The sequence below is a fragment of the Dicentrarchus labrax genome, unplaced genomic scaffold, assembly GCF_905237075.1.
Source record: "Dicentrarchus labrax unplaced genomic scaffold, dlabrax2021, whole genome shotgun sequence".
Taxonomy (NCBI): Eukaryota; Metazoa; Chordata; class Actinopteri; family Moronidae; genus Dicentrarchus; species Dicentrarchus labrax.
This window is the reverse complement of record NW_026136720.1, coordinates 11641699-11669373: the sequence shown is the minus strand read 5'-3', so window position 1 is coordinate 11669373 and position 27675 is coordinate 11641699. Positions and strand designations below refer to the sequence as shown.

The following is a 27675-nucleotide window of genomic DNA, read 5'->3' as shown; positions in this document are numbered from 1 at the left end:
TATAGTAGTTAGTTGAGTGTGTAAGCAAGAGGAATTTCCTAGAAAGAAGTGTTATATTAAATCCCATGACCATTTATTGCAAATTCAGCTGACACAAGCAATTAGATTAATTAATTAGAAATGTACCAATTTAACACATATCTAAATTATCTTACCTATGATTAGTACCAAATTACATATTTCTTTCCATGAACCTTCATAGAAAATGAAAGTAAAACAACATAATACTCTTTATGAATAATGTATTTAATCTTTCAGAATCATTCAGAAAACAAAACACCACAAATATGAGTCAATCATTTGTTTATTTGTACGATGAGAACAAAAAAAGGAGTACCTGAGATTATGTGGCTTACTGTATGTACAGTCAGACATTGCACTGTGCTGCAATAAACCTGTACAGTAAATAATCTAACCTGTGGACGATATCTCATACGTGAGTAAAACACAACAAGTAGGGACAATGCCAGTGAACATGGGACATTAAAATGGCAAACACTTGTGTAGTATAAATATTCAGTGCTACATATAACAGTATAACAATGTGTATAAAAACTCTAAAATGCACATCTAATTCACATCAGTCAATGTGTTAAAACCACAGGTCATGGAGGTTCATCTGTTGGGATATTTTTCCATTTTTCCAAACTTCGGTGTACAGTGATAGAAGGCTTGTGCAGTCCTTGAGTGGATTGAATATTATTAGAGGTGGCAGTGCATATGTGTCCACTTGAAAGTGAGCAGTTCAAGCATTATGAGGGGTTTCCATGAATGATCTTGGGGCACTTTTCTGGCTGTATGCAGTAGTTGTTGTGTAGAACAAGCCCAGCGGGACACTGGCAGCCTGGTACACAGGGTTTGAAGCAGTGGCTCTCTATCACCCCCAGTGGTACGTCAACGTTGAAGCAGGTTACGGGACACGGGGGTCCGCACTCATCAAACACAAAGCCCCTCTCCACTGGACAGCCAACAGCTGTGGAAGACGGCGACAGAGAAAAAAACAATGCAAGACTGAGAACATTGTCAGGATGTGACTTCTGTTGACCTTTACTGGTGACCAGTAGGTATTAGCAGGTGTCAGACACCAATAAGACCACTGTTTCCAAAGAGAAAACTCTAAAAATAAAATATTTGTTGTTATTGTTATTATTATTATTTTACTGCAAGTGCAGAAAGGTATAATTTGGTTGTTTCGCAATGTAGTAACAGTATAATTCTCACTTATCACTCCTTATCTTTCTTATTGTTAAACAATCATAAAAAACATGTTTAAAGCCCTTGGAAACCTTTCAAATGTGTCTTTCAAGATAACAATTTATATTGTGACAAAATAAGCAACAGTAAACAGTAAAATTTAGTTTTGAGAAAAAACAACAAGATTATTATACATTCATTTAGTTTAAAACTCAAAAACGGTGTTTAATATCACTCCCTACTTGTGTTTGGGTTCTTGGGTTAAGATTATTTCGTTCTTACTTTTATTGGATGGTGACTGGTAGAGGTAGACAGCAAATCAGGAGAAAGGAAATGGAATCGAACTAGCAGCAGTTGCAATGATGCAGCCACGTGGCATGTGCTGTAACCATTTGGCTACCACGTGTTTGAGTTCTGTTCTGTAATTTATGTACTTTAATGTGTCCTCAAAAACAATGGAAGGAAAAAATTGTGTCAGTGATTAACAATGATCTCCTGCTGCTCACTATAAAGTTACTACTGAGTGTTTGTGTGTGCAGTGAAGTGCCAACAGGCAAAACTTCCCTTATATATGTCAATACAGGATTTATTAAGTATAACTGATCAGCCAAACAGAGTCTCTACTCATCTGGGATTTATTTGTGTTACAATGTTAGCATTTTTGATCCAAAGCCATCAGTCTGCACCTCTGTCAACTGTCAACAACGCCTACACTGAATCTCTAAACACACATAAAACTGCATTGATCACAGAGCCTGACAAACAACAGCAATATTAGATAAACAACCCTAAACACAGCTGTTGTGAGCTGAGCTGTCTTACCTTAAAACAGGTGTTTATTCCTGCAGTTTCAGCACAAAACCATCCAACGTCTTATTAAATTCCAGGGCTCTGACCAGATAGCTAGATACTGCTAATCATGCACTCTGCGCTAACTGGGTGGTATAAAACATTTTGTGCAGTTTGAGGCACAAAAACAACTTCACATGTTTATCTTGTCATAAGCTCTCAACCATTGTGGTTTGTTTTCTACCCCCTGCTCTGTGTGGGTGAGGTTATGATCAGTTGGATTTGACAGTGGTTTGGCAACATAAGCAAACAACCCACGAAACAGTCACAAAATAGTGTAAATCAAATGTTACTTACTTGGGATTGGTACACATAAGTAAGCGGCATTACCTTTCACCAACCCAGCTTTCTAATCAGTAAAGATAAATACAGAAATCTCTCACATTGTTATCAGGGTCTTTACAGTTAAGCATGTGTTTTACTTACCACACAGTGATGGGCTCCTCCATTGCAATATGACTCCAGCCTCTCTGCACTGACTGGCATAGGCCTCCAGTGTGTCACACAGACACTCATCACTATTGGCCCCGCAGGCACAGAGGTCGTACACACAGGCTCCGTACCAAGGTTCAGGAGGCACCACACGATGGCAGGGCTTAAAAACAGCAGACTTCAGGACCTTACAGCGAGCATTAGCCCCCTTCTTGGCCTGGTAGCCTGCGTCTTTACAGGGGTCGACATCCTCACCAGGACGACAGGATGAGAGGGAGTGGCTGCTATTTGTGACCTAAAATGTGAGAAATTGTTGTTTGACTTGTTTTTGTATGATCATTTAATTTTATTTCCCTTTATTTGTCACTCTATTTCTTTTATGTTTTTATTTTACCCTCCAGCTGTTGCCAAAGTCAGACTCTGATAGGCTGATTCGTCCGCTGGGCATTCGGAGATCATCCTGGTAGTAGTTGTTGAAGTTTCCACAGAGGCCACAGGTGTGGCCCTTATAGCTGCCTGGCACACTCACTTCTAGATGTGAACGACCGCTCCACAGGACCTGAAGGTGGACCAGCGGGTGTGTAAGTGTGTGTCAAAACAAAGACAATGAGAGATAAAAGAGACAAAAGACCGTGCCTTCAGCCCGATGTTAGTGTTGAGTAAGATGGTGTTGGTTTGTCGTTCGACGTAGATGTACGGTTCTCTGAGGAACGGCAGAGTCACAACCTCATCATTCACCTGAAGAGTAAAAAATTGGCTTGAGTGTATGCATAATACAAACATTACTGGATATAAATCATTTACAGTAATTGTACACACTAACCTTCACTACCCAGTCCTGGAGTAGCTGCACTGTCACGTCTCCTATAAACACAGTCACCTCTTTAGTCCAGGACACTCCTTTACGTCCACGATCGTCGTTAGTGGCATGAATACTGTACAAACGAAGAGGGGCATAAAGAGTGCAGTGTTTTACTTATTAATATTTTATAAACGTAAAAAAAAATCAGCTTCTTTATTGAAAGGTCACATGAAATGGTATGCTGTTTTGTTGTCTTTTATTGGTATTTTCTTAACGGCAGGAAGCATAAGTTGTTGCCTCCTGTTCTAGATGTATAAAGTCAAGTCTTTTCTACAGCAGTTACAAAAGCAAAGCAATTGGAAGGTAGATGTTTCTGCAAAGTGACACACACACATCAAACCCATTTTGCTGCTGCTCATGCTAATTATTTCAAGGACGAACACACACCAACTAAGAGTTCCCAAACTTTTTGGCTTGTAATCTCTTAGAGCCCTGAAAAAATATTTCTCTAACATTTAATATGCATAAATAAATACACAACAATCAAATTTAAAGGTCAGGAAAACAAATCCTCGGTTATGATTTATTAATACACTCATCAGGACTGTGTGGGTTTTGGTTTCAGCCAAATTTGATCAACAGTAGCCTTGAAACATAAGCAAACAACTCCTCAGCTGTGAACACATTTTGATTAAGAAATTGATAAATCCTGATAGGTGTGTGTCATCATAGTATAGTATAGTATAGTATAGTATAGTATGTGAGTACTGCCCACTTCACACCAGGAAAAGGAGGGAAAAGCACAGAAATGTCTTGTGAAATAACAAAATCTGAAACTTTGGCAGAAAAAAATGTTTTCATGTAAGGCCCCATTACTCATATTAGGAGATGACAGAGAAAATAGGGTTTCAGGGCCTTTAAAACCAAGCAGCATCTACTTCCAACCCCTCGTTACAGGCTATTTAATGCAGACATGAGTCATGAGCGGTTCAACCAGTTTTCTATCTATAGAAAGAAGTAAAAGTATGCAATATGTCAAAAGAACAAAGCAACAACTACACAAGTAATAGACAAAACATGTCTATGACCATACAGCACTTGCCTCCGTAACCATGGTGACCTACTCACCTGAAGTCTCCGCTCTCACAGTCCTGTGCCAGGATATATGTGCACGCTCCCTGGAAATGCAGCATGCGGCCATCAAAGGTGCGATAATGAGGGTCGCCAAAGGCAATGCAGGTGGCTGGACGAGGAAGGCAATGAGGACAGCACAAACCTGGGACAATGGCTGGCATCTCGTCCTAGGAGCAAAAACACACACACACACACACACACACACACACACACACACACACACACACACACACACACACACACACACACACACACAGACACTTGCTGCGTAACTATGAAGAACCCAGGAGACTCAGAGCGAGTGCAGTGCTCTAAGGAGCAGCCAAAGTGCAAAGACTGATGAGAAATGTCATCTATTTAATGTATCTCTGGAGACTGAAGGTTCAGAATAGCGAGGCATTATGCAAACATTTCAGACTATGATGAAACACAGAGAAAGAGTGTGTGTGTGTTTGTTTGTTATACTGACGGTTGCACAGGTGAGGGGAGGGCAGCGTTCACTGTGGCAGTGGACGTCCCCAGACACACACGTACAGCTGGTGCACTCATCCACATCCCACTGTTCGTTAGAGCTATACACTGTTCCCTGGTACAAACACGACGCCCCTGAGTCTAAAACACATGCACGAAGACACACAAACACGAACAATGTTAAGAAGCACTTTAAAACAAGCGCTACCACGGACGCTCACTGTATTGGCTGGCAGGGATACCTTGGCATTCATGGCAGCATTTCCCTGGAATCTTCACTTGTTTCTGTTCATTCAGACAAACTGCAGGTAAACACTCTTCAATGCTGCACTCAATATAGCCCAGCTGAGGATCAAACACAGGAAGAACAGATTGCTTTAGAAACATATGGTCTGAATAATGGATCCAACAACAATTATGGGTTCGGTGGTGGAGAATAATTAAGCAATCACTTTTAATTTACTTTTAAAGAGTTTTTCCATTTTATGCAAATTCATACTATTTGTACTATACACATAAAGGGCAGACAAACACTCTGTGTCCTGTTGGAGGTAAATATTCTTATTTTAAAGTGTGTGTGTGTGTGTGTGTGTGTGTGTGTGTGTGTGTGTGTGTGTGTGTGTGTGTGTGTGTGGCAGTGGGTCTGTAACTGGACTGTTGTGTGTGATTATGTGCTGAGGGAACTCACGGTGGCAGTAAAACCTGTTCCATATACCTCTGCTTCACTCCATTTCAGAGAGAAAGGTTCACTTTTTACTCCACTACATTAATCTGACTGATTGTACATGCAAAAAATGTGATCAGGTTATAAAATATGAAGCCAGAGGATAGTTTAAAATTCTCCAATTTTATATAGAGTAGTTATTATTAGCTCCACCATGAACAATTACACCATTTCGCACACTTTCTTATGCTAATACTTACTATATTTTTATTACTTACTTACTATAAATTTTCAATGAAGGACTTTTACTTTACTTTTTTTTGTTATTATGGTATTGCTAATTTTACTATTATCCTCTTTAAGGTGTGAGGCTTTTATATAATATAAATTTAGATTGGGACCTGTCCACTTCAGTGACAAATATTGTGCTATTATCTTTGGCATATAAAAATTAAATGAAGTCTTTTCTATTTGGAGAGCTTCATTTTATAGCATCTTTAACTCTTTTACTTCTGTTGATATTGGCTATACACTGTTTTGAAAAGTGGTGTGAAAATGTTATTACTAGTTGAAGCATTGCACAAGCACTGTCATTATTTCTGCAAAGACTCACATTACAGGTACATGTGACGCAGTTGTCATCGCTGTCTGTCCAGCTGCTGCCGTTGGCCACACGTCTGTTCTGGCCCTCAATCACACAATCTGTATGAAACACACGGGAAACATCACAATAACGGATGTTTTAATGCCAATAAGATTTCCTTTAAATGTAAAGCCACAGGCAACAGACAACCGGGAAAAGGATTGTGTTATCTCACCTTTACATACAGGGCAGCATGAGTCCGGAGGGGTGAACTGTTCATTACGAGGGCAAGTGAGTGGGAGGCAGATGTTGTGTAAGCAGGTCCATGTCAGGTCCTAAATCACAGACACTGTATCACTATACTGCACAGAATCATATATTTGACTGTACCAACAACCTATATCTCAAGGGGCTTAAATGTCAAACTAAAACTGACTTCATTCTGAGACTTTTTGTCCTTTTTAAGCCAAAAAAGTAAAAGAAATCATATTTTATATGATGCTAATGTACCTTGCACTGGCAGGTAAAACAAGGGTCATCGGTTGCCAAGACCTCGTTGCCAATCAGTGCAGCAGTGCAGTTACTGAGAGGCTCTAAATACACACACACACACATACACACACACACACACACACAGAAAAACTCAGTGACAGTGCAGACATAATACAAAGTGTATCACAGACTGCAGTTTAATACTGACGTGCACAGACTGGACAGCAGGAGTCGGGTCCAGAGAACAAGATGTTGCTCTTGGGACAGTCAACCAGACTGGGACACTGCTTTCGGTAACACTTCAGGTGTTGCTCTCCATCCGGGCTCACCTGGGATAAACACAGGTTGGATTACAACTACTACTACTTCTTCTATTTTAATAACCCTCTATCTATCTATCTATCTATCTATCTATCTATCTATGCTGGCCATTTTTCACTATTTTCTGACGTTTTATCAACTAACCAGTTAAAGACTAAATGTCACAATCCTGTTTCTAGTTTGTTGGGCGTGTATATGTTGTACCTCACAAGTGCAGATCTGACAGGGGTCATCGGCTGGATGGAAACTGTCACCTGGACCATACACTCTCCCCTCAAATACACAGTCTACTCAAAAAACAATCATATAAGATTAACAAGCAAAATCATAATATGGAACATGCATCTAATGTGCTTTAGATCCATATTTGCTCACCAGCACACACTGGGCAGCACTCCCCGGGCACGCTGATGAAGTTAATGCATGGAGATAGACAGCGTACTTCAGAGCAGGTGGTCACCCCGTCCACACACATGCAGGTCATACAGGGAGTGGAGTCTGCGAACCAGCTACTGCCCTCTATATGCTCCTCTCCTCCATACATACAACCTGAGGGGGGGAAATTCAATCATTGGTAAAATGATTTCCCCCTGTGATTATAATTTTCAGTGATCTGTTTACCTCTACAGCGAGGACAGCAGGTTCCTGGATCAGTCACCTGATGCATACAAAGCAGCTTGGGACATTCAGGAGACGCACACTGCACTTCACCTGCCTGCAAGAAAGACTCAGATAGATTAGCACAACACAAGGAAAGGTGCAAATATGGAGAGAAAAGACAGAGATGGAGGAGTCGGACCTGGCATGTGCAGGTGGAGCAGTGGTTTGAACTCAGGGTCCATGTCTGCCCGTCACTGAACTCCTGCCCATCAAGTGTACACACTGATACCAGAGACAGACAAGAGACAAAGACAGAGATAAGGAAACAAGTGAGGGTATTTCTCAAACAGGCTAAAGTTAAATTCTTAAAGAAGTGGCAGAAATTGGTAAAATTCTAAACTAAATAAACAATGGCAGCAAATCACTTTTTGTTTACATAAAAGAGACATGAGCCCCTTACATATTTTATTGATGTTTCATATTATTTCATATTCAACAGAACAGAACAACTGATAAACCCAAACAGTGAACGCAGTAACTGCAGGACGTTGTAAAACAATCAATTTGGATGCATTGTGAGCAGATTATTTCCTGTGAATACTGCATCAGAGTTTTCTTGTTATATTTAGTACCCTTTTATTCAACTCTGTCTGTAGTAGGTTTTTTTAATCTGTAACAATCATACATACTTAATAGGTTTCTTTTTGACAAATTCATTGTGTTCTCCCTGACGCTTTGCCGCTGTTCTATTATCTCTTTAACTGCGTACTTTTCTAAAGCTGTTCAGATATAGCTTCTATTCAGGTCTTCATCGTTTTAGGAAAACAAATTACAGTTCCTATTATAAAAAAAAAAACAAACAGCTCCAATAATGTTTCCATCTCATTCTGAACAGTTCAGGAAGTACCTGTGCACTCAGGACAGCACTGTCCTGGACGGGTTACTGGTCGGATGCAAGGTGTTGATGGGCAGACCAGGGGCACACAGGTGACGGTGCCTCTGACGCAAGTGCAGCGCTGGCAGGCGTTGGAGGAGGCTGTGAAGGTGTGACTGTGAGAGTGGACAACACCCTCATACAAACAGGAGTCACAGACGGGGCAGCAGGTATCTGAAGGGACCGGATGGGAGCACTGCACTGGACAAGGTCTCTTATGACAGTTCACCACCTCATTCTGATCAGAGGAGGGACAAAGTGGAAGCACACAATTTGAATTTGGATCATTTAAACGGAGAATTTATTTCTCATTCATTAAGAATTGTCAGACTGACCAGACAGGAGCACGACGAGCAGGGATCAGAGGGCGAAGTGAAGGAGGAGCCGGACTGATACTCTTTCCCCCGATGAAGACAAATCCCTGTGCAGACAGGGCAGCACTCCCCATGAGGAGTCACTGGACGCACACAGGCAACACTTGGACAAGACACATGTTTACACACCACACCGCCATTCTATACACAGAAACAAACACACACACACACACACACACACACACACACACACACACACACACACACACACACTGCTGTAAATCAAATTACAGCTATCCTTGGTGACAAATCAAGCTACACACTTTTCAGAGCCTACGAGATGTGAGTATTTGATACTTAAAAGATCATTTTTTGTGTTGTTTTGACATGTTGATAATCTTTTAATCACTGCTTTAAAACACTTTTGATTCATCTGTTATCTCACAGTGACTTTGACATGAACAGTTCTTCAGCTCCAACACCAGTGAGGTACTGCTAACACAAAGGTACACCACCTTCCTTGTTTGGATTTCCAGTTAACTTGTAATGCTGATGTTTAAATCAGGATTAAATCTATAACTTAACTCTACAGTGGATACAAATGTGCATGATAGTACCAAACAGGAGCAGGTCTGACAGCGGTCTGTAGGGTGTGGGAATCGTTCTCCATTGAAACAGCCTCGTCCATGAAAGTTGCATCCATCACACACTCCACATGTACAGCCATCCAGAGCCGGGTGTGGGCATGACACAGCTGGGCATCTCCGCTGTGCACACACTACCTCACCTCTCTATGGGAAAAAAGAAAAGATACAATGTACAGTAGCTGTGAGAGGTGCAGCGAGTCAGAAGCCCCAAACTAAATGCAGCCCTTCTTACTGAGCATGTGCAGTCCTGACACCCTCCCTCTCCTCCTGGGAGGATCTGTCCATCAACATAAGTGTCTCCTCGGAATTGACAACCTACACACAGAGTGAAACATCCATTAGTCACTTATCTACATAACTTGGACTATGATATGTTGTAAGCTGGTTACCATCACAGACAGGGCAGCCACATGGATTGGTGACCGGGTGAGGACAGTCGGCCGCTGGACACGACTTCTTCATACACCGCACTGAACCGCTCTGTAAGAGAAAAAGCATGACACGTTGTCTAAATACATTAACCAGAAGGAGTGGGTATGTGAATGTGTGTGTGTGTGTTGATGCTACCTGGCAGGTACATTCAGAGCACAGGTTTCCTGGGTCGGGGATTGACTGTCCATTTGCGAGGACTGCGTTGTTATAGAAACAGCCTTTCAAATAAAAATAAAGGTATTATTTGTCATTTGTAATTATTAAAATCCTAAACTAGGAGTGAGGGCAGAGATTGATTTTTCTTTACATACGTTCACATTCTCCGCAGCATTGTCCGGGTGGTTTGTAAGGGTGAATGCACTCTCCATAACAGGGTATCTTGGTGCAGACGACCTCCCCTCCATAACAGTAACATACGCCACAGGGGTCTTTGTCATCACTGAACTCAGTGCCATCAAGATATTCTTTACCATGAAACCTGCAGTCTGCAAAGTGAAAATTTGAGATTGACATATTTTTTAGATAACCTTGGGGAAATAGTTTGTGATGAAAACTGTTAACAGAAAAGACATTTGGATCATCTTCAGTAAATGGGACATTTCTTCTGGAAATTTGTGGTTTTTCACTCACCATCACAAGACATGCAGCATTGCCTCTGGACTGGGTGCTTACAGTTGGAGGATGGACAGCGCTTCCTCTCACACTGGACAGAGCCCTCACGGCAGACACACACCGCACATGGGTCTGATGCAACATCCCACATCTCCCCATTAGCCCGCTCTTGACCCTCATATAAGCAGCCTGCAAGAGAAATGTGACATATAGATTTGATTAGACTAGAAAAAGGTGTTTTGTTGCAACAGATGACATAAGGTGTTTGTTTCAAATATAAAAACTGCTTTGTGCTTCAGTTACAGTATCTCAGCAGGACTTTGAAAGAAGAAAGAAAGAAATTGTACCTTCGCAGGTCCGGCAGCACTCCTGTGTGATTGGGTGAGAACATGAAGCAAATGGGCAAGGCTTGCGCTGACAGTGAACTGTCCCATCGGTGCAAGTACATGACTGACAGTTGTCAGATGGATGATAGAAACGCTCAGTGTGTCTGAAGGATCGTTGTTCGTACACACAGTCTGATGGAGGAGCTGAAAGAATATCAGTGAAATGAGTCAACTGTATACTATACTCAACTAAACGACATCATCTATGTTATGTTTGGCCACCCGCCATCAGGAGCCGAGAAACAAACCCAACGGCAGATGATTTCACAAATTAACATTACGTCAACCCTATCCCGTTTTTTCTGAAAACCTTCAAACTGTAAACCCTTGATGGCAAATGATTTGAACCAGATGCTTTAAGGAGTTTTATAATGCTCTATGTTAAGCTGTTTTCCAAATGAGAATCAGATGAAGAAGACTGCGTAAAGCCACCATTTCATATATAAACATAAGAAAACAGCTACAGTTAGACAAAAAAAACAACTAACAGTCGTATCAAATTTAAAATAAATAGATGGTACGACTGCATGAAAAGAAAAAGTAACAATGAAGTTCTCTAAAGCAGCAAATCAAATTTAACACAAATCATTTTGTTACTTCTAAAATAATTCATAAAAAGCAACAGTTAAGTGTAAAAAATATTATGCTGGGGAATTTGTTGGTTAGCTGGGGTACAACTTGAGACATTTGTTTTAAAAAGTAACGTAAAAGTGTGCTGAATTAGCTACTAGCAGTTCTGGTTTGCCAGTGTACCTAAAAATGTACAGCTAACACTGTTATACTTTGATACGCGATCAAACGTGATGGTATTCAAGCAAGTTCTGGAGATATAAGGAGCCTCTTTTTCTATGATTTTTAAGCAGATTTATGGATATTTATTTGAAATGGACATCAGAGATATTGTTAACCTCAGTAAAAGCAAGTCACACTGAATCTAAAAATGCTGTATGTGTTTCATATCTACTATCTTCATATCATATATCACATAGATTTTGCCTCCATGAGCAGCCAAATCAACGAGGCAAACTACAGCACCCACATGCACCTGTCCCTTTCACTCCATGTAGTAACTTTGCCTCTCTCTGCTGTAGATATTTCTCATCAATCTCAATTCATTCTTGCACAACCTTACCAGGACACTGGGGGCAGCAGTCTCCAGACAGCACATTTGGGTTGGAGCATGGCAGTGGTGGACACCTCTTCATCAGACACTGGACATTCCCATTCTACAACAAACATGACACAGATTGACATAAATCTGCTTCAAGAAGGCCACAGGTGATCAACACATCAGGGCGAGTGATTATTCTTACTATGCAGCTGCATGTCCTGCATATGTCAGTAGGATGGGGAAACTCCTGTCCATTGGGATATTCTTTCCCAGCATAACTGCAGCCTAATGTAGAGAAGTATTGTTTTCATTGTGAGATTTTCTTTTGTTCATTTGTATTCCTGGTCGAAAATTCATATTTCCTCACCATTGCAGTTGTTCTGACAGCATGATCCAGGTAGAGGCGCGTTACAGCGAGGATGAGGGCATTGTGGTTGGTGGCAGTCAATTGTGCCGCTCACACACCTGCACTCCTCACACACACTCACAGGGTTAGGAAAAGCCTCTCCGTCCACAAATACTCTGTTTTCAAAGGAACAGTCTGGAAAAGATGCAAACACACACGTTATACCAAGCAGAAAGCAAGTAATAATTCAATTCATGACCAAATCTCTTTCTAAGTTTGACTACCTGGACATTTCGGGCAGCACTCTCCAGGCGGTGTGTATGAGTTGGAACAGTTGAGTGGAGGACAAGGTCTTCTCTCACACTCTACACTACCATGCTGAGGAGAATCAAAGGCTGTATCAGCTGGTTTGAAGTGCTGAGTAGAGTGTGTCTGCATGGAGAAGCACTCACCTGACAGGTACAGACGTGGCAGGACTGGTCAGGGGTCGTAAATCTCTGGCCATTGCTATAGATACGATGGTTATAGGTGCAGCTTTCACACACTGCACAACAGGAGCCTATGGAAAGGAAAGCGACAGTGTACTGTTACACAGTCATCTGCATATAGACAAAGCTCAGACACACACAGTCTTACCAGTGATCTTGGTGGGATGCAGGCACTCAGTGGAGGGGCAGCGTGTGCGTGTACACAAGGTCTCTCCATTCACACAGGTGCAGCTGGAGCAGGGGCCCTCAGGGTGCCAGTTGGACCCTTCCTCATATTCCACCCCCTCCAACACACATGCTACAATGAGAAAGGAGGATTTGTCATTCATTCATTCATGAGCTGCACCTGCATGTGTGTTTTGTGAATGCATTATTACCTTTGCAGATTGGACAGCAGAGATGTGGGTCTCTAATAGGATTGGAGCACTGAACAGGAGGGCACTTCTCTTCACGGCAAATAACATTCCCACCCTAAAAAAGATACACAGTACACGATTTTAAATTTTAAATTAAACATGAGACAAAGGTAGAAACAGTTCTCCCTTTGTGAATGAGGCCTAATACAGACCTGCTCATTTAACTGAACATGTTTCTGATAAACATCCTCCAATACCCTACGGACTTGCCTTACACCTGCACTGCAGGCAGGGTCCACTTCCAGCAGGTACGAACACTTTTCCGTCAGCAAACACTCTCCTGTCATACTCACATTCTGGGGAAACAAATTCAAAACGATTATGTTCGCTTGAGTTTAAAGAGTAAAAGTATATTAACCCATTTACAGATATACTGACCATCACATGTGGGACAACACTCTCCTTTACGCTTAACTGGATGACTGCAGCGTGGTGTGGGACATGATGAATCCATACGCTCACAAGACACTTCACCTGCCTAACAGGTACACACAAGAATGGAGCATTAACATTTAGTTGTTGTCAGATACAGAGCTGGAACCTATGAACTAGGGCTAGAACGATAAATCTGCCAGGCAAATATATCGTTGATATTTAGCTTATTGAAGATATTTTCCTGTCTCTGTATATGTAGGTCAATAACATGAGATAACTTAGAAACTGTGTTGGACTGTGTAATGGACCCAAAAGCACTGACAAGACAAAAAAATGTCCTCCTCAGTATGTATGTTGGTCATTGTATGTTGACAAAAAGGCTGATATATTGTCCCAAATCTGCCCCAAAAATCCAGTATCCAGTATTTCAGGACTTGAAAAACAACTTTCACACTTAATCCAATTTTCAGATGTAATCAAGTTTACTTCTAAAAGTACCACAGGCTTTGACAGGTGGTTTTCTGTGAACCCCTTGGTCATAAAACTTTGCCAACACATCATGAGTACAGTCACATGAACATCACCAAACAAAAAAACATTGACAGACTGAACTCACAGAGCACCGGCAGCGGAGGCAGGGGTCTCTCCTCGAGGGGAACTTCTGCCCATCCACATACACCTTGGACTCATATTCGCACTGCTCGCACCTACAGGTCACACACACACAACATAAAGATTTAAAACTTTTGGAAATCTTTCATCTGCAACACAACACGTCTCGTCTTACACCTATACCACCTGCACATTAAAAAGATGGATCGATACAGGCTTGAAAGTGGTATGGATGGAGGTTAGCCTGGTTAGTTACCGTGGGCAACAGTCTCCAGCGCGATGCACGGGGTTTCGACAAGACAAAGCACGACATGGATTGGATGAACAAGCCACATTCCCATTCTGCGGGAGAAAAATACAGTAAATATAAACTTTAAAATACAATTCCAAATGATTTTTACACATAACAGTAACATTTAATGAAGAAAATTATGATAAATAACATACCACACAGGTACACTCTTGACACCGGTCTCCAGTAGGGATCACAGCTCCGTTAGGGAAGTCATGACCATTCACACCACAGCCTACAACACAAACACACACTGTGTCTCTGCAGTTCACACAGACATGCTACAGTGAATTTAAGAGACTCACCTTGACAAACCGGACAGCAGCTATTGGGTGGAGGAGCGGCTGGGTTTTTACATGGGGTGTTACACCGCTCCCTCTCACATTGAACGTGACCCTCCTGGTGAATGGAGAGAACAATTTCAAATCAGTTAAAGTGATAGAAAAGATGGAGGGTTAAATTATCAGTCAGTATCAAACCCACCAAACAGTAGCAGACATCACAGGGATTTTCTACCGGTATCCACTTTGCTCTGTGATCATACCGGACACCAGAATGGATACAGCCTGCAAACACATTTTATATCAGATTGCTTCATATCATGGTTTTACTGGTAGTGGTTAAAAACTAATTCAACGCCAAAACATATTGGAAAGTAAGATGTCTCTGTCTGTAGGACCAAACCATTGACCATTTTTTACAGATACCAAACCAGTCTTATTGAAGATATTTTCCTGTCTCTGTATATGTAGGTCAATAACATGAGATAACTTAGAAACTGTGTTGGACTGTGTAATGGACCCAAAAGCACTGACAAGACAACAAAATGTCCTCCTCAGTATGTATGTTGGTCATTGTATGTTGACAAAAAGGCTGATATATTGTCCCAAATTTGCCCCAAAAATCCAGTATCCAGTATTTCAGGACTTGAAAAACAACTTCATTTTCACACTTAATCCAATTTTCAGATGTAATCAAGTTTACTTCTAAAAGTACAACAGGCTTTGACAGGTGGTCACAAATATCACCTCAAGTCTGTTGTATCAACACATTATATTAATACAGAGAAGTGTATATATATATATATATATAGGTAATACTAATTATTGCAATCCACTGGATCTATATAAAGTTTTTCAAGTAATTTATTAAGGCACATTTAATCTTTTGTTTTAGATTTGTTTAGAGATTTGAGTTGTGTACAGATTTTGTTCTTGTGTCCTTACCTTTGCATCGCTGGCAGCAGTCGCCAGGTACAGGCTCCTTCTGTGTGCAGTCCAGTGAAGGGCAGGGTTGGGGAAAGCATTCCCTGTTACCCCCCTGTTGGCAATGAAGGGACACAGAGATGAGATTAAATGATGAACAGTGGAAGACCGAAGCAATCGTTCAGGCTCTAGAAATATGTTTGTGTTACTGTATTTCGAGTACTCACCTTACATGTACATGTCTGACAGCCATCTACATTGCTGTAGGACACATTATGAACTGTACCATCCAGCTCACACCCTGAAGATGAAACAGATGTTTAAGTGCATATACTTTTTGAGCTTGTGCGAGTGTCTGCATATCCCAAGCGACAAAGTTGTGTATACTGATAGTTCAAGTAAGAAAAGAGGACTGTGGAAATAAGTTTGAACATTGCAGCCGGTCCCTCTCTGTCTATCTTCACCTCGACTCTACTCTAGGTCACTGGGGGAACATCTGGCTCCACTCTCTCCAGTAATGACAGAACGGCATGGTTCTGATGTAATATGCACATGCTTGTTCTCAAACAGACTATGTTTTATGTGCCGTAACAATAACCACGAGTGCCTCCAGCCTTCCAGCCGTTAAAGACTGCTACCAACAAGTCTATTAAAGCTGAAAAAGATTTATTGTTGGAGATACAGGGAAAAAACTGTAGGGGGAAGTGGTTTCCTGGTCCCCACAAAACAGGCCATGGTCAACAACTTCCCCCATTCTGTTGTATTTTAAGTTATTTTGATGAAAAATAAAGTTGTTACAGTATTACACGTATCAAACACTGAAGAGAAATGTCAACTCAATTTTACAAATCAAAGGCTTTAAGGGAGCTCATCAAATATTATTTTCGCTTAGCTTGGACATTTCAGGAGATAATTATTTTAATGGCGACCGTCCAAAGGACAGAGACAATGTGTTTGTGTGTGAGAGAGGGCAATAATCACAGAGTGTGAGAGAAGCTAGTGAGGCTGCCTACTGTGCCAGCAGCCAACAGGCATTTCCTCTAGCAAGGCAAGCATGCATGAGATCAAAGTGTGTGTAGGAGTGTGAGTCTGCAAGTGTGCATCCACTGGGTGCCATTGGAGTCTTCAGGCCTACATGCAGAAACAATTAAGGGCAAGATGGATGAAAAGGCAGAGACAGTGACAGAGAGAGCAGTCGGGGAGGGGTAAGAGAGGGGACAGTGGGCTGTTTGGGCACATGTGTATGACATTCATGGCAGGACAGAGCAAAGTTTAAATAACTCTGTGGTAGTGGGGAGTGAACCAAGAAAGCGAGAGAGAGACAACGGGAGGCAGAGAATCCTTAATGAGGCACCAACTAGGAATTTTCTTACAACTATATTACAACAGATTACTCTAAAACTTACAGTACGCTTTGGTAAATGCTAGTAATAGAAAATACATTGGCGACAACATGCAAAACTATCAGGATTAAAACTTTAAACTACATTAACTGATTTTTTTAGACACTTGGGGGCAGCACAACAAGCTATAAACCTGACATTGACAAATGATTCCCTTATAAAGTTGTTATGGTGAATGTCACATTTGTAAACAGTTGCCTATTTGCACATCCAAAAGACACAAGAAGCATTAGCATTCATTTAGTCGTGTTTCTGCCTACCCGAAGAATGCAAGCCCAATATTCGCTCTCCATTTACTATATGTCTCTTAAGCGGCTAAATGCTGCACTGTGTCCATTAACTTTGTCTGTCCACTGTTTGGTAACATATACATGTTTTTTTTTCCAAAAATAGGAAACAAGTGGTAAGAGGGAGCCAAGTCAGGAGAGTTGTGGGCCATAAAAAACAATATGAGCTGCTTTCACACCATAATTAGAAGAGATAAAGTACACTATACAGAATTAACTAAAAACACATTTTGCTATTTAACAAGGGAATGAAGTCTTTTTTCTATTTAATTCAAGTGTCAGTCCTTTTAGATGTCATCCTTATCATGAAGTGCTTTTCGTTGCTCTGAGCTCACAGAGACGATGGAGGTACAACGCTACCAAGTGGTTGTTCACTCTCTTCTCACTGCTGTGAAAAGCTGTGAAAAGTTCTTTCTTGCTCCATTTTTCTGGGAAACAATCCAGTATTTACCAGCCATGGCATATTACATGGTTTCCAGTAGCTGGATCCCGCCACTCTGTGAAACAGGAACCACAATTGTACATATGGCAGACAGCCTCGGGGTAAACATGGCAACGGGCCTGATGGCAGAGGTCAGGGCAGGTGATAGGAGCAGAGCCAAGGGGACAGCCGCTGAACCAGTGGAGCTTGAAACAAAACCTACAGACAGTGTTCCGAGGGAAAGGGAATCACAACATTGGTTGAAATGCTAAAAAACTAGAGAAGATGTAACTTAATATTAATGATACGGCTAATGCCAAAGTAGTCTCGTAAAGCCAGCCGGTATTCACTTACTAGTTATCAATGTAAGATCTGAGTTTCAAAAACTCAGATTTGGCTAAACATGATAGTTGGACGCTAATGCTTTGGGGAGAGATGATCATGTGACTCACTGACTTTGGAAACTTTGCAATTTGAGAACATCTGTTTTACTCCCTGGTTCAAAATAAGGCATAGATCTGTAGCTGGGTGGTCTTCATTTTACCTAAAAGTGATAGAAAACCCAGTATTAATGAAAGTATTAATGAATAAAAATTGAAAATTGACCACTGACAGACTAGTAAGTGGCGTGTTTGTTCAATAGGGGGTTGGGAGGAGGTTCTTGTTGATGTCTAGGGTAAGGAAGGCACTTTTCATTACTCAATTGTGCAACCTACTTCACTTGCTGCCTCTCCCAAGCAAATACTAAGTCGTGTCAGACCAAAATAAGCATCAAACAACAAACTGTGGGCTGGCTTAGCGAGGCTATTACCACTTTCTTTTTGTAATGCTGGTACCTGTGATCTGGTGTGATTGGAAGCCATATGTTGCTTGTATTTTGATTAGCTCCCATAACAGTATCTTCACTTTCTGGCTTAATCTGTCCCTTCCATTCATGCTCTTGTTGAACTTTCAGAGCACTGCTTTTGTCTGGATCAAAAGTCATCCAATCCTGCCTGGCCCAGTGCTGGGGCAGGGGCGTTATTGGAGGGCAGGTACGGGTGATGCGGTTTAAAGCTTGGTCACTGGATGACATCAACTGTTGCTGCGTGTAGAAGAAGAACCGCAGGTAGTGAGGTCCACTGAAGAACCAGTTGCACCTGTCCTTGTCGTAACCATCTGTTCGAAAGCCAAATGCATCAAACCCACCACGATCCAAACCAAATGGATCAAATCCATAGATATTGTAGCCTTTGTCACTGAAGAGATTTGACAATATCTTGTCTCTGTGTGTCTTATTTTTACTCTCTTCCTTTTCATCTGTCGCGTCATGCTCATTCTTTTTCTCATTCTCAAACATCCCATCTTTATACAAGCCAAACCAGGTCACATTAGAACGGTTGAACCCGTAGCGGTTAAAACCAGATATGTCATATCCATCCTTATCAATGAAGTCGTGGTTAAAGCCATCTTTGCCATAGCCCCACCTGTCCCAACCACTCCGGTCATAGCCATCACGATCATATCCATGTTGGTTGAAACCAATAATCCCAACACCTGAACTATTGTTGTCAAAGCTACGCTTTTGATATTTCCAACTTTCTTGTGGGTGTGTATGTAATGAGGTAATATTACAAGGTGCACCAATGGTTATGGGCACATATACAACACACATCTGCTGATGAGAAGAAATCACATCATCAGGGGTAACATCAAAAGGCTTCATCTTAACATGCCTTTGTTTAGCAGGATAAAGGATGTTGCTGTGAGCATAATTTTCTCTATGAGTTTGTCTTTTAGATCCATGCTGATGTTTCTCTTGCCACTGTGCCCACAGCTTGTCCATGAATGCCATGTGTGACAGGTATAAAGGGTCGTAAGAGGCTAGAGGCGAAGCCATGTGACCCCCTACCCGAAGCCTAAAGAGGCCAGAAAATGTCTGCAGGGACTGCGAGAACACTTGGAAGTCTGCCTGGTTTACAGTCCTCTGCAGGGTCACTGCATCTGGCAGCCACACCTAAAGGGATCAATAGAAATCAGACAAACTAAAAAGACTGCAATGTATAGAAAGTACTGTGAAATAGGCTGTCAAATTAATAAAAGACAAACCGAGGAGTTGAAGTTCCGTCTGAGACAAGGGGACCAGTGGAAACGGGATGTCAAGCCCTGGAAAGGGTGATGGGGGACGCAGCCAGAGGCAGGCTCACCGTCTCCTCCAAACAATCCAGCCTGCCAGGCAGCTGAGGACTTCATAGACCCAGAGTCCACTGTCCACTCAAAATATGGAAGTGCCAGTTTGCATGATGACATTGACTGTAGGTCACGCTCCACTAATCGCAGGAAGTAGCGGTGCCATGGGAGGAAGAAGGCATAATGACCAGCCAGAGGGGAGAACTCAGCTCTCAGTAATGCAAAACCCTTCCACACAGCTAAATCCACATGGAACGCACACAGACACACACAGACACAAATAAACGTTTAATAACGATACAAAGGCATACTTTGAATTTAATAAAGGAAGGAACAAAAACCTTTAGATTTACAGTCTTACCTGGCCTAGCGTAGAGTTTCCTGATAGCCCGTTGGTACAACCTCCTCTCTTTCAGCGTGAGGTCTCTAATCTCTTTACGCTGGGTCATATGTCTGCACACACAGTCAATTCTGCCACTATGTGTGCATATGCACTCTTCACAGCCTTGCCTGAACTTTTCCCCATATCTCCAGAGCTTGCGTTGAGAGAAGCATCCACAACTTCCACCACATCTCACATCAGAGCACTTCGATCCGGGAGAGAAGCTCATTACTTGTGCCTCTCCAACTTGGTCCTTCACCAAAGTCTGACACTGTATTAGAGTGAGGTAATCACATGTAAAAGTGAAATCTGGATTCTTGCGGCAGTCTGCCTTTGTAAGGTTTCCTTTCAGATCTTCCAGCTCAGTATGGTTGAAGTCTATATTGCTGTACCATATTTCATCCTCCACCTTCTGCTGGTCATATCCCCAGAGAGTCCTGTTCTCAGTGGAGATGTTGTATCCATGTTGAGAGTAATGCTGGTGGCCAGGGGAGAGACCCTGCCTTGGTTTGCGGAGGCAGCATGCACCCAACATGCACTGGTCCCTACAGGCATTAAAGGAAGGGAAGTTGTTGCTGCTGTTTCCAGTGCAGTAGAGGAAGTCCTCACAGAGGCCGGAGGTAGGATTAAAAGCCCAGCGGCGTTGAGATGGCCACACGCCATCACAGCTGTTCTCTGGTTTGGGTACCCAACATGCCTAAAAGTGGGGAGGGGGGACACAGGGCCTCTTACCCAGCCTTAAACCCCACTGCGATGCCCATAGCCAGAATGGACAAAGGACAAAAGTAAAGCAAAGCACTGCTATTGGGCTCACCCAATGCAGCAGGCCGAGCAACGTACTACAGCTAAACCATGAACAGACCACAGACAATCACAAGAGTGACCTAAAAACTAGATCAGGTACATTAAAGGAATTGTTTGACATTTTGAGAAATAGTCATTCACTTACTTGCCAAGAGTTAGATAAGAAGATCGATGTTACTCTCATATATCTATATATCTACAGTTAGGAGACGTTAAACTTAGCTTCACTCAGTCCGAGGGTTAAAAAAAAATCCACATACCAGTAACTATGAGTTTGGTAGAGATCTTCTTATCTAACTCTGGAAAAGTGTTTCCCAAAATGTCGAAGTCACTACTAAAATGTAGCAAAGTACAGAGGCAAATACAAACTGACTGAAAAGAAAATGCTAAAACTACAGAACACAACACTTAACAGAAGGGGGTTTCAAACCTTCGTTTTCATTAGTGATTGTGACCCACCTCAAGCATTTGAAAGGTTCTGGAGACCTGCCGGGTAACCAAACATACAATAAGCAAACACTAAAACAATAAAACACCTACAGTAGATGAAACTGGGAAAAGGACACAAGGACATATGCTCAACACCACAAAATTCAGAATCTACAGCCAAACACTTTGAGAAATGCACATAATTACTTTAGCGTGCTGAGATGCTCACAATGGCAATGATAACATACTGTTTACCATGTTCTTCATCTTAGTTCACCATGTTCTTATGTTATCGTTTGTTGATTAGCACCAAACACAAAGTACAGATTTTTTGACCTGATGGCAGCACTATATAAGAAGTGCACCATGAATGTACAAATTGCAACTCAGTAGCAATCCATTCAATAGTTGTTGATTTTTTGACCAATGTGAATGTCAGACATTGCCATCCCTAAACATTGCTGCTAGCATGGCCAACAAAAAAATGCAACTGACACACATTTTCACAACATGGACAGAAAGGTCTGACAGCAACATGGACATGTTCAATCTACTCTACTCCACTGATCCTGAGACAAAAATACCTGTCTCAGCTGTCTGTGACACACCGGTCCCTTGGTGTTGGGGGGACAGGAGCAGTGAAACCCAGCAGGGTCAGAGGTCAGGATGAAACATACGCCTCCATTTTGACAGGGGCTAGACAGGCAAGGGTCTGAGAGAGGGACGGCAATCTGCAAACTAGCTACTTAACACCAGTTGAATCTGTGTTAGTATTAGGTTGCTGTGTTAAAACAGATTTTATTGTGTGTTTTTGTGTGTGTGTGTGAGACAAAGTTGAACAGAGAAAGCAAATGAGGGAGAGAATGGGGGAGAGATAGAGAAGACAGAAAGACAGAAGCTGCCACTTTTACCTTTGATGTTAGCTTGGCATGTGACCTTTCCAGATGTGCATGTACACACAGTGTTGAGGTCAATCTGCCAGTGCTGGGCATCCTCCACTTCCCGCCCCTCCCACACACATCGCTGCCTCACACACTCACATCCCTCCAGGTGCTGCACGCGTGACTGCAGGTCTGCATTCTTCAGAAAAACAAAAATTTTAAAAATACCACCATGTAACGTCACTTTATATCACATTCTCATTTTATTGTGGAAAGTCATATATTCTAACTGCAATACGGACCTGAGTTTTGACCATGTCCAGCATAAGAGCCAGCTCCTCCAGCCTCTTCTCCAGCTTTTTCAGCCTGTCTTCTTTCTGCGACTGAGAAGCAGATTTCACAGCATGAGGATATCCTGGGGGACCCAGCACCACACCTCTCTGCAGCTGGTCACTCTGGATGTCCTGGGGATAACGGTTGGTTTGGTCCGTGGGCCTGTGGCTTGTTTGAGGTTTACTGTGGGACGAGTCCTGCTGGAGCACTCGACTGCTGTCAAGCTGAGAATCTAAGCTATGGATGTCTGTGTACTGCGATGGGGGCAAAGCATCTGGGAAAGAGAAAGCAGGAGTTGGTGGGAGAAGAGATTCCTGAATAATTCTTGAATGACAGAAAGAACAATTTTGGAGGCTAAACAAACATCCTGGTAAAAGGCTGTCAAAATTAAGACCCACACTAAGGAATAATAAACCAACTGTTTGGGGGACTTTCTGCCTCGGGGTCCAAAGATATGATCTAACGCCCATAAACAGCGGTGGTCTAACTACTCAGTTTTAACTCATTGTGAGAATGAGAGTATCTCATTTTTTGGGATTCTAGACAGAGTTGTTTTCTTAGTTATTTTGAAGTTAAGTAGCTGTTCATGACCAAAGAATTCTTCACTGACAAAAATTCATGTTTTCCAGTACAAGACAACTCAATATATGAAAAATAATCAGGGTCAAAAATGAAGAGAAAGAATTAAGGGAAGAAAGTAGGCATTTTGACACTGCTTTGACATACAAATGTTTACCACAAACAATATGGATGCACGAGTATAGTACGTCCACACAAGCATACATACACATTTATAGTATCCAGAAAAAAAGCTTTGAAATGTTTACATTCAAAGGTGTGTTTGTTAGTCTCTGGTTATTTTTGGCAATCTCTATACACATTTATCCTTGTTCTGTGCCCAAACTCAGATACATTATTTCCTTTTATTTGACCCTCCAAACAAAGAAAGTTATATAGATAAAGCATAAAGTGCTCTTTCTTTACCTGTAACATTGTCACAGATCCACGGTCGCCTTAGATATGCTTTCATTGAAATCTCAGCCGTCTTCAGATATCCCTGCATTCATAAAGAAACACAGAAATGCTCACAACTTGACGCCCTTTAAGTATGTACATGTATGCAGTATGTGCAGGAAACTCACACTAAATTTGCTGTCCTTCTTTCCTGGTGTGCTGGCAAGAGTGACAACAACATCCTGGGGCAGTTCCAGGTTGATTCTCTTTTTGCTTTTTATCGGTAGCACCATAGCTTCTTGACAGTCTACAAAAAATGACACTCTATCAGTCTGCAGACTCACAGCCAACTGTACCCACTCGTCCCTGGAGAAGGGGTTTCTCCTGGGAAAGTTAAAGCTGACAAGGCCCTGAGCTCCTTCTCCAGTCTGGTAGTCCACATACAGGGTGTTATTGAGGGTGGAGGAGATGATCTGGACAATGGGTGAGGATGCAGAGGAGAGAGAAAAAAGAGTGGCACTGGATCCAGATGCCTGATGCCCTGCCAGATGCACCCCCATGCCACCCTGAAGGTTGGAGTGCAAGAAGTGGGAATACTCAGGAGGAAGAGTCAGGTGCGGTGCTCTGGGACGTATCCTGTATGTCACACTGCCGGGACTCTGCAGTCTGGACACGCCGCTTATGTGGTGGGACATGTTTAGAGCTGCCAGAAGGTCAATCACTAGAAAATAGATAAAACAGAGAGTGCAACTTGAGAGACACATCCATACGCATCTACACCGCATGAGGTCATGCCCTGTCTATAACGGAGGATGACACTATGGTTTCTGGGTTGTGATGAGTGTGAGAGAGAATCAGAATGAAGCCATTCATCAGCCGGTCACACATGGCTGCCTCACTGACCTCATACACAGTCGCAACAGGCCAGCATAATACAATCAGTCTGATCTGTCTGCTGTCTGCCTCTTAATTAATGCAAGAGAACATCTGACACAGCTCTTTAAATCAGGAGATAGCTCTTCAATGCTAACACCTGAAACTGAAAGTTATAAGTTAGTTTTGGTTTATTGGATAAATGTATAGTGTCACCCAGTACCGAGAGATGTACTTAAATACAATTAATGCTGAGTACATTTATTTGAGTATTTCTATACTTTCTACTTCTACTTCACTAGATTTCAGAGGAAAATATTGCATTTTTTATCACATTTATCTGACAGCTGCAGTTACTTTGCAAATAAAGTAAAAAAGTTTGCATAAAAACATGATCAGTTTATAAAGTGTGATGCATTGTTATAAACTCCCCAACAATATATTATATCAAATAGTTGATATCCTCCTCAGTAATCAGCAATAATCATAATTCAATATATATAATAATAATAATATATAACACTCTATTCTCTTAAGTACAGGATACTTTTGACACGTAAGAATGTCTCAGGTTTAACTTTTTAAGTACTTTCACATTGTTGTATTGCTACTTTTACCAAATACCTTTTTCCCACAAATTAATCCTCACTTTGATTAATGCTGCTCACAATTAGAATCCCCTTATAAAATCTAGAAGAAAAGGCAAAAATAAAACTGAACCATATAAATGTGACTATGACCAAACTCACCATTCTCGTGATTTGGACTGGATTGCCCCTGCACAGAGAGCGCAAAGACCCAGAGCAAATGTATCTCCAGCAGCATGAGCGTCCTCAGTTTGCCGCTCTCCATTCTCCAGACGCAACAAAAAAAAATGGAAAGCCTGGACTCAAATCCAAACACCTTACACAAAAAGCCTCGCATCCATCGTACCTTTTTTAAATCAGATCTGCTGATACGGACAGTAGGTTTAAGATCCCCCTGCTCTTATGCGAGCAGACCTTACCAAAGAGCGCGCAAGGGAAACATGAAACATCTGGACGCAGGCAGGGCGTCACTTCTCTGCAGTCACACACTTACATTCCCCCCTGGGGCCGTATCTACGACACACTTTCACTCCATGATCACAAAGGCGATGGTTGCGAGAAGCTGATGATTAGTACTATCTCCTGCTTCTGATGGGAGAGAGAGAGAAAGAGAGAGAAAGAGAGAGAAGACACGCATGCAGAAAAGTTCAGGTGTGCAGTGCGTGTGAGGTCACCGGCTATTGTCTCTGTCTTGTTCAGTTCCCAGTGCCTGGAGGATAGCTGTGAGTGGATTATTTTCTTCCCCTGTTTTCCCTCATTTTGTCAGGGGAAAAAAAAAAGAATCTCTCCACCCAGCACTGCTCAGTGGTGTTGATTCCCAAAGACCCCCGTTTTGGTAATCAGCTAAAACCTGGTCTGGAAACTGGAGGGGAGCCATGTTGAAACAGCCCAAAAAAAAAAGAAAGTGTGTGTGTGTGTGTGTGTGTGTGTGTGTGTGTGTGTGTGTACAGAGAAAGAGAGAGGGCGGGGGTAAACACAAGTAGTCATGTTTCACTGCTTTGGAAACTGTCCCAGTGTGCATCCCACTGTGCTCAATCCCCCCACATCTGTCTCCACAACTCTGGCTTTTGCCTCATGTCTTCTCTTTGTTGTTTATTTGTTCAGAGACTTTCTTTCCGAGTACACCTTCATAAGCAACAGCTTTAAGACTCGCACAGGAAAGGCAGACATATGCCCCCTGTGTTGTTGAAGTATTTTTGGTGTGATGATAGGACACCCAGGTGTTATCTAATGGATGTTGCAGACTGGAGAGCCCCTTGTCATTCTGGTGCCAGATTGTTTTTCTGTGAAGTCTGAGATCATTTCTGCTGAAGGAGATCTAGGCTTAAAGGAAAACAAGAAAACAAACATTTGAACACCTCATTTTAACTAAGATCCTCTCCGTGTTTGTCCCACATACCAAACAAAACCTCATCCATGAGTCATGCCGGTTTGTCTGTAATATTCACAATTAAAAAGTTTTCCCACAGGACTTGCTCTCTTCGCTACAGTGGTTTTTAAAAATACACTCCCTACAAAAATACACATCCCTCTGGATGGCACGGCACTTCCAGGCCGAGAGGGCTGATTGAAGACTCTGATAAAACATTAGAAAGAAGAATGCAGCACATTTTAGGGAGGGAGTTCTGAAGAAGTGTGAAACTTTATGAAGGTGTGAATTTATTGAAAACATTTCCACAATTCAGAAATGCCTTCCAAAGGAACACATAGGGAATAAAATGTTGCTCTCACACTCAGTAGCCCTTTTCTCTTGTGTGGAAGAAATAGATTGGCATTACACCCAGCCTATGTGCAGGAGAAATTCAGCAACTTAGAACAAGAGTCTACAGCCATACAAACAGCTCTGAGACCATATGGGCACATTGGTGCTTTAAGCTAATGTCAGCATGGTAAGATGCTCATAATGCCAGTGGCAAAAACAATGTTAAGCAGGTATAATGTTTATCATGTTCAGCATCTTAGTTTAATCTGTTGGCATACTAATTAGCCAGCAAATGTTAATCCATCAAATACATATTTCAGTCTGGTCCAAAGTGGTGGACCCACCGACGGACCAGCATTGCCGTTTTTAGTCACGTGGTCTCATAACATCAATGCAACATTTGTTATTGCAGTGTTTAATTATTTAATGCATGCATTTGGTATTGATTTATTTGAGAAGTTATGACAACTTTGTGTTGTCCATGAAATGTTTACATATTCACGTACACAACTACACGCAATGGAAACAAAACTCACTGAAAAATGCTTGTGTTTCATTTCATATGCATTAAGTGGTTGATAAGTGCACATAGGAGTCTACAGTTCACTGCATGTGAGCAAAAACAGCAAAGTTTGAGTTATTTTTAACCACATCTCTGCTGTCATCCAGTGGTCATATCTAGTCACAGCAGGATATAAACAGACCTGATTCTGTTCATCTGTGTTAATCTATTGTTCG

At 41.9% G+C, this 27675-nt stretch overlaps 1 protein-coding gene across 2 annotated transcripts; it reads right to left on the bottom strand.

Annotated features, from left to right (window-relative positions):
• Positions 1 to 286: 286 nt before the first annotated feature.
• Positions 287 to 26083, bottom strand: kcp (kielin cysteine rich BMP regulator). Of its 2 annotated transcripts, none has more exons than XM_051382101.1 (46): positions 25398 to 26083; positions 23964 to 24496; positions 23806 to 23878; positions 22791 to 23095; positions 22519 to 22687; positions 15940 to 16013; positions 15734 to 15827; positions 14991 to 15073; positions 14813 to 14906; positions 14663 to 14742; positions 14472 to 14557; positions 14220 to 14310; positions 13607 to 13706; positions 13439 to 13524; positions 13190 to 13283; positions 12961 to 13110; positions 12777 to 12883; positions 12609 to 12702; positions 12346 to 12519; positions 12181 to 12263; positions 12000 to 12093; positions 10829 to 11011; positions 10500 to 10670; positions 10181 to 10354; positions 10005 to 10087; positions 9827 to 9917; positions 9670 to 9752; positions 9408 to 9581; positions 8812 to 8991; positions 8450 to 8714; positions 7742 to 7824; positions 7564 to 7657; positions 7318 to 7491; positions 7147 to 7229; positions 6830 to 6950; positions 6640 to 6722; positions 6365 to 6464; positions 6160 to 6248; positions 5125 to 5227; positions 4881 to 5023; positions 4406 to 4578; positions 3299 to 3410; positions 3118 to 3213; positions 2870 to 3040; positions 2470 to 2770; positions 287 to 973 (listed from the first exon to the last, which is right to left on the bottom strand). In XM_051382101.1, exons 1-46 carry the CDS (start codon positions 25570 to 25572, stop codon positions 753 to 755), a joined length of 6390 nt encoding a protein of 2129 aa, XP_051238061.1. In that variant the 5' UTR covers positions 25573 to 26083; the 3' UTR covers positions 287 to 752. The 2 variants fall into 2 exon arrangements, with proteins under 2 accessions (XP_051238061.1, XP_051238059.1); XM_051382099.1 differs by having other exon boundaries at positions 2870 to 3034; positions 3112 to 3213; positions 25398 to 26082.
• Positions 26084 to 27675: the final 1592 nt, after the last annotated feature.

Excerpts from the sequence above, each read along its gene's own strand:
- kcp (XM_051382101.1), bottom strand. The coding sequence starts at position 25,572 with ATGCGAGGCTTTTTGTGTAAGGTGTTTGGATTTGAGTCCAGGCTTTCC. Across the intron at positions 9,918-10,004 it reads GCTCTGAATGTACCTGCCAG|AGCGGTTCAGTGCGGTGTAT; the intron begins GTAGCATCAACA and ends TTTCTCTTACAG. Across the intron at positions 3,041-3,117 it reads TACTCAACACTAACATCGGG|CTTCAGGTCCTGTGGAGCGG; the intron begins CTGAAGGCACGG and ends CCGCTGGTCCAC.